The sequence below is a fragment of the Trachurus trachurus genome, assembly GCF_905171665.1.
Source record: "Trachurus trachurus genome assembly, chromosome: 6".
Taxonomy (NCBI): Eukaryota; Metazoa; Chordata; class Actinopteri; order Carangiformes; family Carangidae; genus Trachurus; species Trachurus trachurus.
In genome coordinates, this window is record NC_139897.1 from 30807092 (window position 1) to 30823108 (window position 16017).

A 16017-nucleotide genomic window follows, 5' to 3' on the forward strand; every position below is an offset into this window, starting at 1 on the left:
TGCGGCACTCGGCCTGCGGCCTCGTGCCTACGACCGAATCACAGCCGTGCTGATATACAGTACAACAGCACTCCCTCTCGTGTGATATTGCTTAATTATCTTGCTTTTATAAAACGGTTACCAATAAAGACAATATGAAAGAGGAATACGCAATCAATTTCATGTAGGTTTTATTCAACCAGAAATATGGTGGTGTGATATGTCCCCTTGCCATTAATACAAAGTGACATGTAAAAAAATCCTCATGTGGATCTAACCCCCCAAATGTTTACTGTAACATCCTTGCCTATGATGCCCCCCGCTGGTCAAAACAAGACACCACACCAACAGACACAAAAGCTGTTTTTAATATTTTATTCATGTATAAAATACATAATCTCTAATCTCTCTGCAACAAACGACAGAAACAAATGTAACAGTTTGGGTTTAACCATCTGTGTGTGACGACCTTCACACTAAAACACTCGATAATAATAATCAATTATTTGATTTTCCTAAAGTTTTAACCTAAAATCTTCTGAGTTCAGAGTTAATTCTCTCTTAAACCAAACACCGATCATAACCTGATCAGACCTGAACTCATCAATAGCCCAATCACCAATCAATAGCCGAACAGTGAAAGTGAATCAGAGTCAAACAGCACTGAGTTCAGACGTGAGGTCATCGATCAGTGACCTCATCATGAACAATAAACAGAAACTCTGAGGTTGAACCTTTGACCTTCAGTCAGACTGACGATCTGAACTTTCTCTTAAAGACACAGTGAACGTTTCTTTGTGAGGTCATGCGACGTTGTGATGTCATCACTCCTCCAGGCTGCCGTCGCTGAGCAGGAAATGAGGTCTGACCAGCGACAGCATGGGGCCCCTCGGGGCCCCGGCCAGACAGTACGCCTCGTCCGGCCCGACGCCCCGAGACCGCAGCGTCCTCAGCGCGGCGCAGCAGCTCTCTCTGCCGCCGCGCGCCGTCACCATGACGAAGCTGAGCGGGCTGTCGACCATGCCGAACCTCCGCCGCATCTCACCGAGCCGAGCCGACAAACTCTGCAAAAGGAGAGAGACAGTGAACGCAACCTCCAGGTCAGAGCAGAGGACGACCAGACAAGGCCGTTTTATTTGTATCGCCCGTTTTTACAAACAGTTTGTCTCAAAGGGCTTCACATCCCATCATAACAACATCCTCTGCCCTTTGACCCTCACATCCACTGAGGAAAAACTCCTTGGAAAACCCTTTTAAAGGACAATTCCAGGCGAAACTCGGGGGTGTATTTTCCTAACATTTTAGGTCCAGTAAAAAAAACTTATCAGCGCATGTTTGCCACCTGATGCTGTCTGTGGAAAAAAATTTACACTTGAAGCAAGTCAAGAGTCGATATTCCTGTGTTTATGACACAAACGGGAGCTTTCCCATTGCGACTGAACACACTGAGCGGCAACTTGGGTCTCGCGCGAGACTCCGGGAGACTTTGAATTAGATCGAGCTTTACAAACATGTCGGCTTGCTTGAAGTAAATAAACTTCTTGGTGCATGTTTGAGTCGCCATCTGACGCTGTCTGTGGAAAAAAATCCCGACTTTGAGGGATGTAAACAGCCTAAGCAGCAGAACTTACATCCGCTCCCATTCATCGCTGCCGTGGCGATGCGGGGACAGACACAACTACCACAAAACAGACGCAACTAAACTGAAAATCTTCACATTCCTTCTTTTAGACCTAAAATGATAGGAACATACACCCCCGAGTTGAATTCACCTGGAATTGTCCTTTAAAAGGGAAAAACTGGAGAAACCTCAGAGTGAGCAACAGAGGAGGGATCCCTCCCCCAGGACAGGCAGTAGATGTCGTATACAGACAAGTTTATACTGTATACAAACAGTTTATAACATGGAATATGGGAAAGGTTAACAAGAGCTGATGAAAGAGGCAGCTGGCGGCGGCGGCGGCGAGTAGCTACCTGAGCGGCCCGTTGACACGCCGACGCCGGGCTGACGTCGGATTGGACGACGGCGTCGCCACAGAATAAAACTCTGAGCTGCTCAGACGAACAGGAAGCCGTCTGCTGGTCCAACAGCGCCGAGAGGACGCCTGGACCGAGGACAAGGAGGATTCACCTTCTGACACCACACTCACCAATACACCATCAATACATGATTAGAGCTGCAACAATTAATCAACTAATCAAACAATAATTGATTATTAAATTAATCATCAACTATTTTGATAATCGAAAAATCAGATGGGTAGTTTTTTTAAAGGGATAGTTCAACATTTTCGCAAATTGGTCCATTGCCATAATCCCTATAGTCATAGCAGTAGGTTCGTTACCTTTAATTGTTGGTGCAAGCTGTTTTTAGAACGGCGGAGCAGAGCCGTGAGCTGCTCAGAGCTACGCTATGGAGGCTAGTGGGATTTCTTGGTTTCCCTCATCAAACTCATCAAATACACAATTCAACAACTCCAAAACGCTCTGGTGGACAAGTTGTGACCTGCACATTCACCACGCTATGAGATAATAACACAACGTTACCAGACAGAGTTGTTTTAGAGGTAAATGCAGAGACTGCTTGGTGAAAAACTGTCCCTGAAGGCAACGTGCATCCGTGGTTTTGCATTTGCCTCGAAAACAACTCTGCACTGACAATTAAAGGTAACAAACCTACTGCTAAAAAGGGATTATGGCAATGGGCCAATTTGCCAAAATGCTGAACTGTCCCTTTAAGAGAAAAAAAGTCCAAATTCTTTGATTTCAGCTTCTTAAATGTGAATATTTCTGGTTTATTTGTTCCTTTATGACAATAACAAACAATAAACTGAGTCTCTCTTTGGTTTGTGAAGAAAACAAGACATTTGAGGACGTCGTCTTGTGGTTTGGGAAACACTGATTTGGCATTTTTTAACATTTTATTGACCAAACAACTAATCGATTAATCGTTTAAATAATCAACAGATTAATCGATGACAAAAATAATCATCAGTTGCAGCCCTATACACGATCAATCCATTACCAATATGTTAGCAATGGAGGGGAACTTCATCATATTTTAAGTTTTAATCATCCTGCTGTGAAAACGTGGCGTCGTCGTGGTGACGTCGTCGTGGTGATGAAGAAGAGACGAAGCCTCCTCACCTTTCTGCGACGCCTGCGACGCCTCGTCTCTGTCCGTCGTCAGGAACAGCTGCACGTTGTTGTCCAGCAAACAGTCGGTGAAATCCTCCTCAGCCGAGAAACAGAAGCTGCCGACGTCCAGACCTGCAGCAGAGCGACGGTGACCATGACGATGATGATGATGATGATGTCACAACAGGAAGTGAACACTGACCCGTCACTGATCGGATAAACTCTTAAAAAGTTAAATTACCGTAGCGTCTGGTGCTGCTGATGATGCGGGAGCTCTGCTGCTGCTGCTGCGCATCAGTGGTCACCATGACGACGTCAAACAGCAGCGTCTCCGTGGGATTCGCCTCCAGCAGACGCTGATTCACTCTCTGCAGAGCCTGATGGGAAACAAAGTCCAGCCCTTCATGTGTCGTCTTCAAAACAACAGCTCACACATTGTTCCCTCTGTTGTCGGGGACTATTTTCTGTGGCGGATTAATTCACATTTGGTGAAATTTAGGTGAGATTCGGTGAGATCAACTTCAGAAACTGAGGAATTTTGGTTATTTATCTATTTATTGACTCGTTATTTATTCGACTGTGATTGTTACAATGTGGTGGTGCTTATAACCTCCTGTTGTCCTACTGGGTCAAGGAAGGAAGGACGAAGGGAAAGATGGGAGGAAAGAAGGAAGGAAAAAACGAAAGAAAGATAGATGGAGGAAGGGAACAGATTGGGTCAATTGGGTCAAAAAGGAAGGAAGAAATTAGGACGAAGGGAAGGAAGGAAGGAAGGAAGGAAGGAAGGAAGGAAGGAAGGAAGGAAGGAAAAGGGAAGGGAAAAAAGATGGAGGGAAAAAAAGATGGAGGGAGGGAACAGATTAGGTCAAAGAAGGGAGGAGATGGATGGATGAAGGGAAAGAAGGGAGGAAGGAAGGACGGAAAAATGAAAGAAAGATAGATGGAGGAAGGGAACAGATTGGGTCAATTGGGTCAAAAAGGAAGGAAGAAATGAGGATGAAGGGAAGGAAGGAAGGAAGGAAGGAAGGAAGGAAGGAAGGAAGGAAGGAAGGAAGGAAGGAAGGAAGGAGGGAAGGAAAAGGGAAGGGAAAAAGGAAGGAAGGAAAAAAAGATGGAGGGAGGGAACAGATTAGGTCAAAGAAGGGAGGAGATGGATGGATGAAGGGAAAGAAGGGAGGAAGGAAGGACGGAAAAAAGGAAAGAAAGATAGATGGAGGAAGGGAACAGATTGGGTCAATTGGGTCAAAAAGGAAGGAAGAAATGAGGACGAAGGGAAAGAAGGAAGGAAGGAGGGAAGGAAAAGGGAAGGGAAAAAGGATTGTGGAAAGAAGGAAGGAAAGAAAGATGGAGGGAGGGAACAGATTGGTTCAATTTGAAACCAGAAAGACAACAGGAGGGTTAAAATACATAATGTATAATAAATACTGTGGTATTTCAATAATAAAACTGTAACATTCCCAGAATAACTTTAATATTTTGAGATAATGTAGTTGTACTTTGAAAATTAAGTCGTAGCATTTTATGCTGAAAAAATATATTTTAAAAGGAGGAAGTTATAATATCTGAGGAATAAAGTTGTATTTCTGGACTCGTAACATTTCCTGAACAAAGTCACAAGAATAAATTCATATTTAAAGGATAAACAAAAGAAATGAAGGAATAAAATCCCAGAATTTCAGAAATAATGCAGCTGTAATTCAAGGACAAAGTCGTAGTGTTTCAGGAATAAGGTAGTTGTACTTTGTATTTTATTAAAATATATTTTTTTAGGGAAAAAAAAAGAAGTTTATAGTTGTAACATTTCTAGAATACAATTAGTGGATACAAATATTCTGGAGATAAAATTGATTATCTATTCTTGTCAACAAAGTTCATATCTTGATACCACAGCTCACAAACCAATAATAATATTCATCATTATGGACAAACTGAGGCGTCACCAGTACACGGTCTGTATGACGCTGCAGTTTCTCCGTCTCTAGTGAAAACTCTCTCTTATCTGTATAGAAAGAGAAGTGGAGGCTACTTGGTTATTACATGAGCTGCTCAGTGTTTTCCAGGTCTGGTCTATTTTTATGCGCTTGTCGTCTGTAATGAGAAACCTCAGACGACTCAGTGAAGGTTTAAATCGTTCACCTCCTGCTCCTCGGAGAAGCAGCTGACGCCTCACGTTCACATCGACGTGTCACTGAGTTTATATCATAGTTCAACCTGAAGGAGGAGGTGAAGAAGGTAGAGATAGATAGATAGATAGATAGATAGATAGATAGATAGATAGATAGATAGATAGATAGATAGATAGATAGATAGATAGATACGTAGATAGATAGATAGATAGATAGATAGATAGATAGATAGATAGATGGACAGATAGATAGATAGAACGATAGATAGAATGATAGATAGATAGATAGAACGATAGATAGATAGATAGATAGATAGATAGATAGATAGATAGATAGATGGACAGATAGATAGATAGATAGATAGACAGACAGACAGACAGATAGATAGATAGAACGATAGATAGATAGATAGATAGATAGATAGATAGATAGATAGATAGATAGATAGATAGATAGATAGAACGATAGATAGATAGATAGATAGACAGACAGATAGATAGAACGATAGATAGATAGACAGACAGATAGATAGATAGAACGATAGAATGATAGATAGAACGATAGATAGATAGATAGATAGATAGATAGACAGACAGACAGATAGATAGATAGATAGATAGAACGATAGATAGAACGATAGATAGATAGATAGATAGATAGATAGATAGATAGATAGATAGATAGATAGAACGATAGATAGACAGACAGACAGATAGATAGATAGATAGATAGATAGATAGATAGATAGATAGAACGATAGATAGATAGAACGATAGATAGATAGACAGACAGACAGACAGACAGATAGATAGATAGAACGATAGATAGATAGATAGATAGATAGATAGATAGATAGATAGATAGAACGATAGATAGATAGATAGATAGATAGATAGATAGACAGATAGATAGATAGATAGATAGATAGATAGATAGATAGATAGATAGATAGATAGATAGTGTTGAGGCTCTTGTGAAACGTCTAAAATTTAAAACAGACAGGAAGTAGGAAGAGGAGTGAAGAAACATCTGGGAACGTCTCTTCAAATCTTATTTCTTCTCGATCATCTGGATTTAGTTCTGTCTGAGAAGCTGCTTGACTCAGAGTGTGAGTTTAGAGTTGGAGAGTTGTATTTATTTTATGTTTTTCCATGAATGTAAAGTGTTTAATCATCATATTGCTGAAAAAAGAGACGGTTTTCATTGTGCAACGAGTTCAGTTTCACTACAGCCGAGTGAAAATCTGACAGTTCATAGATGCTGTTGTATTAAATAGTTGAACAGCAGTGAGATCGATGATGAAATAAACACATTAACTCCTCCACACACCTGCAGCAGCGGGAAGGCCACGCCCTCTTCGTACGCCTCTTCACCATCGGCTCCACCTTCGAACACCGACCGAGACGTCACGGCAACGACCACCGCACGATCAGCATCTTTCTGCAGAAGAAACACAGGACATGAGTTATATCACTGATTCTTGAGAGTCGGGACAAAACATGTCCCACATAGAAAAGTCTTATTTATATCAAAAATAAAGAAATGAATAATGATTGACATACTCACAAAGTTAGATCTAAAGGAGTTGTGAATACTGATGTTATGTTTTAGCATAGATAAGTCCTTTTTGGGGGGATATTTGTTTAATTATATGACCAGTGGTCAGACGGCCCATGTTATTTCTCTTGTCCTCAGCAATAGGTCACAATATTCACCAGCCCCAAAAAACTTTAAAAACCTCTACAATTGTGAAAACATTTATATCAAATCAAAGATAAGGGTTATAAATGTATAAAACAATGCATGCCATGAACATCTAAAAATATTTTCCACAGAAATCTGCCCATCAAAGTTGTGTCCTCTGTTTCCGTCAACTCCGTCAGATTTTTTCATAAACCTCATTAAATCAGGCAATAGCATGGCCAGCTATCCCCTAAGGATCCCTCTTCATTCTCCTGGCTGTGGTGAATGCATCAATACCACACATGGTCTGGTAAAGTTGACATTTTTTGATATTTTAGATGAACAATGTCAATTTTCCTATGGTCACAGCCGGAGCATGTCAACACCATCTCTCCCTTATGATACTTTTTTAAAACCATAGTGGACTCAATGAAAGTATTTAATTGAGATTATGGAGACAGATAGCAATAGCCAAAAAACTAGCTAGCTAGCTGCAAGGCTTTTTTCTGCAGAAGGAAAAAAACATGCCATTTCGTCAACTCCGTCAGAGTCAACTCCGTCAGATTTTATGTCTGACGGAGTTGACATGTAAGCTGACGGAGTTGACAAATTCACCAATAACTGCTTAAATGTGCTAATATTATACTATTTTCAAATATAGTAAAGGAATAGAATGTTATTTTAGGGTTTTATCTGCACATTAATGTAGGTATATAGCATGCAATTACATTATATTACAATATACTTATGATTTGTAGAGCACGGCCAGACTGTGGTCTGCTTATTGAATAATTGTCTTCTCTTTTCTATCTGCTTATTATTGGATGACTTTCCAGCACATGTGTTATATAAGCACTTGTCTACATGTTTGATTTATTGATTGATGTAACATTTTAAAGGTACAGTGTGTAGTTTTCACTATTGAAAATATTCACACTTCTTATAGAGCAGGGAAGAAGTTCAGTGTTGCTTTTTCAAATCAGTTTACTTGGACCATCATACCAAAAGTGCACCTGTGGTAATTTTGTCTTGATATATTTTAAGACATGATCCATAGGATATGTGTCCAGAATGCCACAGCATCCAGTCTCTTTGACTCGGACAGTGTGCAAAACCCTGCCTTTCCACCATCATTAGTGTAATATATGCAGTACAGTGTCATCTGTGGCAGATTTGTCCAAAACAGATACATCTTCCAATCAAATGCTAGATAATGTGACATTATAGAAGGGCTTCGGAGTACAAAATGAAGAAGTGCAATTTTTTATAGTTTGAAATGGTGTATTTACAGTTTTGTTTATTATAGTCGAATTAAAAATATGTTCATTAAGACAAGGGATTGCTATTTCTTAATTTAGTGTCACTTCCATCTGTTTAAAAAAGGTTTTGCTCATTGATCAGAAATGCAAATACAATTTTGTCAACTCCGTCAGCTCCGTCAGATCTTCATCAGCACCGTCAGATACATGTTTTTGTAATTTTTTGGGGAAACAAATAATTCTTTCTTCAGTTTTTGTTGTTTAAGTAATAAAGGATCATCAGATCTACATCCTCTTGTGTTTTATTCACTTTAGGATTTTTTTTCTATAGTGGCAAAATAAAAGATAAAGTTGGAAAATGCTAATTTTTAGAAATCCGTGTATTCATAACAGTGTGAAATTAAACCTTAAGTTTATATCTTACTTTTTATTGCATATCAGAGCAACTAAACACTATTAAAAAACACATCAGAACTTAACATTCTTGTTAGGCTATTATAATTATATAATTATATACCTTTAGTGTGTCTGACGGAGTTGACACAAATCAAGTCCTTAAGGTAAACATGTGAATTTGTTAAAAATGTTTTTCAACCTCCAGCCTGCACCTTTACATGGTTAAATAGAACAGATCTTTATCTACTTGAATATATAACTCTAATCAATATAGTGTAAATTTTCCAAAAAAGTTTTTCAGAACGTGTTTTGTCCCGACTCTCAAGAATCAGTGATATACGTATAGTGATAGGAAATGTGAATCATGTTATTGGATATTGATTATTGAGTCGTTCCATAATGTGACAGTGAAGGTGAAATGAGCATCAGTACAGTTTCATCTTGTCTTGACCTACAAAAACACATCAAATATGTTTAGGCTATATGTTTTTTATTGTGTGTTGATTAAAACAAGTTTCTTATGTGCTGATAATATTTTTGTTTTATATTATCAGACAAATGTGGTGAAGTCAAGACTTTTAGGTTTAATTGTAATAGAATATAAAGTACCAGAAATTGGAAATACAGAACTAGCATGGACATGGATTTTTTGGTTCATTTGTTTCATTCATTGAAGAAATAAAATAAAGAGTTTAACCAGAGACCTTCTATTTGGTTTGACACAAAAAAAAAAATGCAACTTCTGAATGAAAGGGGGCAGAAAAGCAAACTGACCTTTTTGACATCATTATAAAACATTTTAACTTCTGTTTTCTAAATCATAAAGATCTTAAAATATAATTCTGCCTCGTTTTCTCTCAGTCTTTGCAGAAACTGACCTGAATTTCAGCCTCTTATTCATCGATCCGGATCTCCACTAGAAAACGTGCAAGTTCACATTTACGTCACTAATCTGCGACAGAAGTGTCACAGGTAAATAAATGATTATGGGTGTTTTGAAATAATTAGGTCCCGCTCCTCAAATTAGGCTACATTATATAATCTATGCATTTATATTTTAATATTTTAATCACTTTCTAATCTCTCCCGGTCTGATGGAACTTGTGCAAGATTAATCAGTTTGGATTTTAGTGCAACGTGTGGCTGCATGGATTTTATTTCAGTGCCGAATTGAACATAAGTCACTCACGTCTCAAACTATGAGCTTTATTGATGTTTGCTTCAAAAAAGAACATTATTATACTTAAAATCATGATTATTTAAACGGAGTCTGGTGCACAACTCTGATAAACAGCCTCACTCCTCTGGTTTCTGTCGGAGTTCTTCTGCAGATGTGTGAAATTCAGATCTCTAGTTGTGTTTGTGGGTGTGAGACAGCCCATAATAACCTGCCTCAGCCCCAGGTGAGTCTCTCTTAACTTACCTGCTTCACGTCCGTGTTCTGCACCGTGGAAACCATGTCAGCTGCGGCGCCTTCACGGCCTCGACAGGTTAAAGTTTCTTTATCTTTACCTGTTCACGGACACAACGACCCCGTCACCACAGCAACAACAGCAGCAGCAGCAGCAGCTGTTGCTGTGGTGACGGTGTCACACTCAACTCTTTAGTTCACTTCCGCTTTTCTGACGTGTGTGACGTAGCCTACCGCTTTAATGCTGCGTTCAAGACAACTCGGAACTGGGAACTCTTTCCCGACCTCCTACTTGAAAACGTGAAATTGAACGCCACCACGCCACCTCATGTCGGAGCTTCATCCATCCAGTCGGGGGGAAAAATCTAGCCCGTTTTCTCCGAGAATCAGTTGTCTTCTTTACAAAAATAAACAGTTGGAGATATTTTGGACATTAGAGAATCATCACAACAAGAAAAAAAAAGTGTTTGTTTGTGTGGCGGGGAGAGCTAGCCTGCGCTCTGCGATTGGATTGTAATGTCTTTCCAGGATGTTCCACAGTTAGGCTATCTGAGGTGAGTGACTACATGCAAAAACACAAAGTTTATACTGTTTATAGACTATTGTACACACTGAACTGGGCTCCAGAATAACTTTTTTGACTAAGAGCACAGTGGCCCCTAACTTAAAATTTTAGGAGCGCAAGCAGAAAATTTAGGGGTGCACACCGAAATCGACTTGCAAAGTAAATTTTCACATTACCTCTAATTTTCACTGTATTACTGATAAATACTGCATAAATGCAGAAACTATAATGTTTTAAATTCACATTTTATTGTGAAATAGTTTAAATATTGAAAATATAAAGTTAATGTTTAGGCACAGATAACAGAACAAGTAGACACACTACTTGTGGTAAACTCATCCTAGAATCTCTCCCCCCCCACACACACCTTGGGGGATAAGCTGCCTGTGTAGGCCAGCCCTCGTTGGCCTCCTTGTCTGTTGATCCTGACTGATAATTATGTAACATTACGACACATGAAGCAAATACTTGGAACTACTTGTGCTTTTGAAATCCCTCCGCCCAGCAGCCAAAACGACTCGTACCTGCTGTCACCTGCTACAGTCAGACGTGCCAAATAAAAAACATGGTCTTCAACATGAGTTCATGTTTATTTTATATTTTATTGTGTCAGTTTGAAACCATACAACCATGTAGTGTAGTCGAACAGGAATGTGCACGGCCAATCAAATCCCAAACAATCCATGAACCAATCAATGATCACTAATAAACGAAAATGAATTCATGGGTGTTAATTGGCTCCAGTTTCCAAGAAACAGCAGTTAGGTAATAATTATAGAAATATATAATAAAAAACAATCTGTCTCAAAGTCAAGATAAATTTAAATCTACAAACGTTATGAACTCAGCGTCATGTTAACAGAACAATCATTATCTGGTAGGATTAGTAGCTGATGGTTTTTGTGCTGCAGGAAATGCACATTACATATAAAACTGATTCAAATTGTTTCATTTGATTCAGTAAAACCACAAAGAAAAATAAATCACATGTAATTCATTATATTCAGCGTCTCTACAACATTATGTTTGTTTGCAGTTGTGTTTATTGTTGTGTCTGTTTACCTGTGACCAGCTCACAAACAGCCTGTAAAGTTGAACATGAACAGTGAATTTGTTTAAAATGTGTTTTTCTCCTCAGTGACGCTGGCGGCTCAGAGACTTTTAGCTTGGTGATATTAGGCCTCGTCCTTCATCAGCAGCTGAGTAAAAGTCACCGTGGTTTTTGTCCTGTAATAATCGACGCTTCCATCTTTAAAGGAAGAGGAAGAAGTTTACAAGAATCATTGAGAAGAGTTTTAAAAAATCAACTGAGTTAATCCATGAATGTGAGAGACAGACATGTAGAGACTGAACTGTCTGTTCAACAGTGAGAAGGTTTCTGTGACAGGAGGAGACTCTGATTCACTCAACACAGAGACACTGAGGAATCAGACCAGAGTCTAAACCCAAACCCAGGATACAGAGGTTGAGTGAAGGTGGTGTTGAAGGTGTAGAGGTGGATCAGTGAGTCAGAGGAGACTCTGTAGAAGGACAGAGAGCCAGCAGGACAGTCCACATACACTGCTACTCTGGTAGAGACAGAGGAGGAGGAGGAGGAGGAGGAGGAGGAGGAGGAGGAGGAGGTGATGTCTGTCCGACTGCCATTGTGCCAGACGTAGTAACGACCATCAGAGCACTCCAGACTCCAGGACTGATCGTTCCATCCAAACCCACAGTCATAACTCTTTCCTTTCCTGCCGATTCCTCTGTAACTCACTGATATTTCAACCTCTCCTCTCCACTCGACCTCCCAGTAGCAGCGACCAGTCAGACCAGTTGAACACAGCAGCTGAGGATAAAGGTCAAATCTGTCTGGATGATCAGGATATGACTGATCCTCCTTCACACGTGTCGCCTTCCTGTTGTTGTCAGACAGTTTGATGTTTGTGTTCACTGTGTTTGTGTCGATTGTGAGTCGACAGGAATCTGATGGAGAGAACAAGACACAGCTGCAGTTATTGATCATGTGATCAGTTATTGACAGTTTGATGAAGACTCATGACGTCAGTGATGTGACACTGTGAAGATGGTTGAATGTGCTGCTCAAAGTAAAAACACACTTACACTTCCTCGGACCTGGTGACAAACACTGGACTCCAGCAGGCTGCACCCTGAAAGGAGGAGGGGGGTCAGAGCAGCACGTTCTCTGTCAGCATGCACACATGGACATTACATGGCTCTCACACACACACTGTTTTATCACTGTGTTCACATGGAGGCTGGTATGTATGGATGAACACTGAGCACAGAGAAGAAGGAGCTGGAGTCTTTATCTAGTGATGATACAGAGCAGGAGGAGACGAGGAGGAAACACTTCATCGTGTGTTTTCTCCATGTGATGTCACTTCAGTGTCAGACACACACTTTCACTCTCTTACCAAGTTCAGACTGCCAGCCAAAATCCGATTTTTAGCCCATCCAGATTGAAACCGGATGGCTCTTTTAAAGTTTTAACAATCACAAATTACATGAAGTCAGATTTTTGCAAACCAGATCGAAACCACCTTTGGGAGGTACTTTCATATTGCATTTGGACAGATGTGTCTCAGTCTGAACAGCTCCTCTGACTCTCAAACTGCATAGTGAAGAAGAAGAGTGCAGCTGTGAACAGTGGATGGTTTCAGTGTTTGATGAGGAAGGAAACACACTCAACACGTTTGTTAGAGCTCAGTGAAACAGTGAGTTTAGTGAGAAACACTGAGTGTGAACACAACTTGTGTTTGTTTGAAGAAAACTCCCCAGGAAGCTGAAGAATGAGGCTGTGAGCAGGTTTCCACAGGAGCCACAGCAGCAGTGAGTGGATGAAGGAGCTCTAATAGAAACCATCTGATCACAGTGACAGGACGGATCAGGATCTCATGATCAATGACTCTGTTCTTCTCTGCTCTTCACACAGATCAGCTGCAACACACTGACTCACTGAGATCAGTCACATCATGTGGAACAAAGCAGCCGTCCTCAGGACCAGTCCTGAGCTCCATCAAACCTGTCCACACATTTTTACTGGACTTGAAGTCAGAGTCCAGAGGAAGCAGAGAAACTGTAGAGCAGAGAGAACCAGGCTCAGCTCAGAGCACATGGACTCAGACAGGAAGTGAAGCTCCAGCTGCTGGAGACTTTCATTAAGGAGCCACTTTGTGGCTTCATCTGATCTGGAGTCAGACGTGTTTGAGCAGCACACACAGTCTGAAAACAGCTGTTTGATCACACACACATTCAGCCACAAACACTGATTATTACACTGTTCACTACACTCACTCTCTTCTGATTGACAGCTCCAGGCCTCTGGACAGTGATGACATCTGGATGTCACACTTGTGGTTTACTGTCTCCTCAACACAACAACAGATCAGGATCAGGACAAGATCAGGATCTCAGAGAGACTGAGCTGATTATTGATCATCAATATCTGACCAGACAGAGAGGGTTGGAGACTCTGGAAAAACGGTTCTATCTGGCCACATTTTGAAAATACAAAGTCAAAAGTCCCAGCCCCTTTCCTCAGACTTCTCTCTGAAGCCACGCCTTCACCTTTACGCAGACCTGGGTGAAGACTCTGATCGGTTTCACCTTAACATACACACACACACAGGCCTACATCCACCACACACTCAAACAGCTCTGTCCACCGTGCGGTCACACACTCGACCCCTGATCCGCTCCACAACCACTGCATCATGCCACACCGCGACGGTACTAATCGCTCCTAATTAACTCATTGAGTGCCGCGCTCCTTTCCAAAGTTTTAGTCAAGTGTACCGGCAATTTAGACCATTTTTGACGATTTTTGTAGAGCCATAGTGTAACCCCCAGTTACTAGACCGTTTAAATAAAAATAAAAAAAAATTACTAGACGTATTAAATAAATAATATTTTTATTTGGGTGACTACTGGATTTATATTTAGGCTACATTATTTAAATTAATAAATAATAATTAATTTAGGCAGCAACAACTGTCCCTGTATAAAAAGCCTGTGTGAGCCCGAAATTCTCGCTCTAACTGCACTTGAGGGACAACTAGAGACACAGAGACAGAGACGAGATCAACGAAAAAATAATCGATAGAGAGAAATGAAAAAAGAGAAGAACAACACCAATCCTGGAGCAGTATACATCCTGCTGCTAAAATCCAAAGAAATAGCCTACTTGGTGAGTGGAAATGTTTATTTTGTCAAAAGTAGACCAACTTTTTAGCTAACTGTAAAACCCCAGTAGCAGCAGTACCTGCCGCCATAGCAACAGAGGTTGAACATTCCAAAGCAACAGTTAGGATGGGTGGCAGTTACTGGCCTTTTTGTATGGTGTGTTGTTGTGTTTCATGAATGTAATAGCCCACTGTATATATATTTTTTCTGTTTGTTTGAAATATTAATAATATAAATAATATTATAATCACAAGGTAACATAATTTAGAGTTAGCGTTTTAATAATTATTTATACTGGCTGTGTATTTTCAAGGCCAGGAGCTTGTGTGTGTGTGTGAGCCTGTTCACCCCTCCTCATCATCATCCTATCATCATCATCATCATCATCCTCCTCATCATCATCCCATCATCATCATCATCCTCCTTATCATCATCCCCCCTCATCATCAACCCCCTCATCGTTACCCTCATCCTCCTCATCACCCCCTTCTTTATCGACAACTTCCACTACCTGATTCTTCAGTTCAGATGGTCGGACAATACAGTCTGAACTGAAGTGGCGAGCCAAACCCCACTGAACCTGGACTGTCAGAGAAGTTGATTTATTTTTTTTATTTTATTTGTGATATTATTATTTTTTTGTGTGCTATTCATTAGCCTACTGTTACTGTTGTAACTATTTTTATTTATCTTTGTTTATTGTTTTGATTGAGAGAGGGATAAGTTAAGGAAACCACCTGTCAGTAAGATCCGCAATAAAATAGGATTTAAAAATACAGAATTAGAAATAAATTAGACAATTAAAATAATAACTAAATTAGCACTAAACTAAGAATTAGACATCAAATTATACTTACCTGACAGGTGGACTTGTAAGGGAAAAGAGGGAGTAATTTGTGTATTTCAATTTTGTCTTATACCGTTGTTGTTATATGTGATTCTGAAAGAAAGAGATAAGAGAAAGAAAAAGAAAGAAAAGACGAAGAGAATCAATTCACGTTGGAATAAATTTAATTATTTACTTTTTTTTTAAACATATGACAGTGACCTATTGTTTTCTTTTCTACTCACACCCATTTCTCCAGAGTGAATCTAATCTTCTGAGTACTGGCCCACATCTAAGTTTTCATTTTATTTACTCTACATTGAAGCAGAAGTAAGTGATATATTTGTGTTAATATAAGTCTTAAATAGTTATATCTTCCGACAGCAATCACTTACATAGAGTGTTTGGACTGAAACACGGGTCTGTCAGTCACTCTGCTCTGCTCTGAG

General features: G+C 40.0%; 1 protein-coding gene across 1 annotated transcript; it reads right to left on the bottom strand.

Moving 5' to 3' along the window:
- Positions 1–803: 803 nt before the first annotated feature.
- LOC310987224 (cytosolic 5'-nucleotidase 1A-like) lies at positions 804–10127 on the bottom strand (the record flags this gene model as incomplete). The annotated part of the gene is made up of 6 exons (XM_083973414.1): positions 10005–10127; positions 6573–6683; positions 3359–3494; positions 3127–3249; positions 1954–2084; positions 804–1043 (listed from the first exon to the last, which is right to left on the bottom strand). Exons 1-6 carry the CDS (start codon positions 10038–10040, stop codon positions 804–806), a joined length of 777 nt encoding a protein of 258 aa, XP_083829540.1. The 5' UTR covers positions 10041–10127.
- Positions 10128–16017: the final 5890 nt, after the last annotated feature.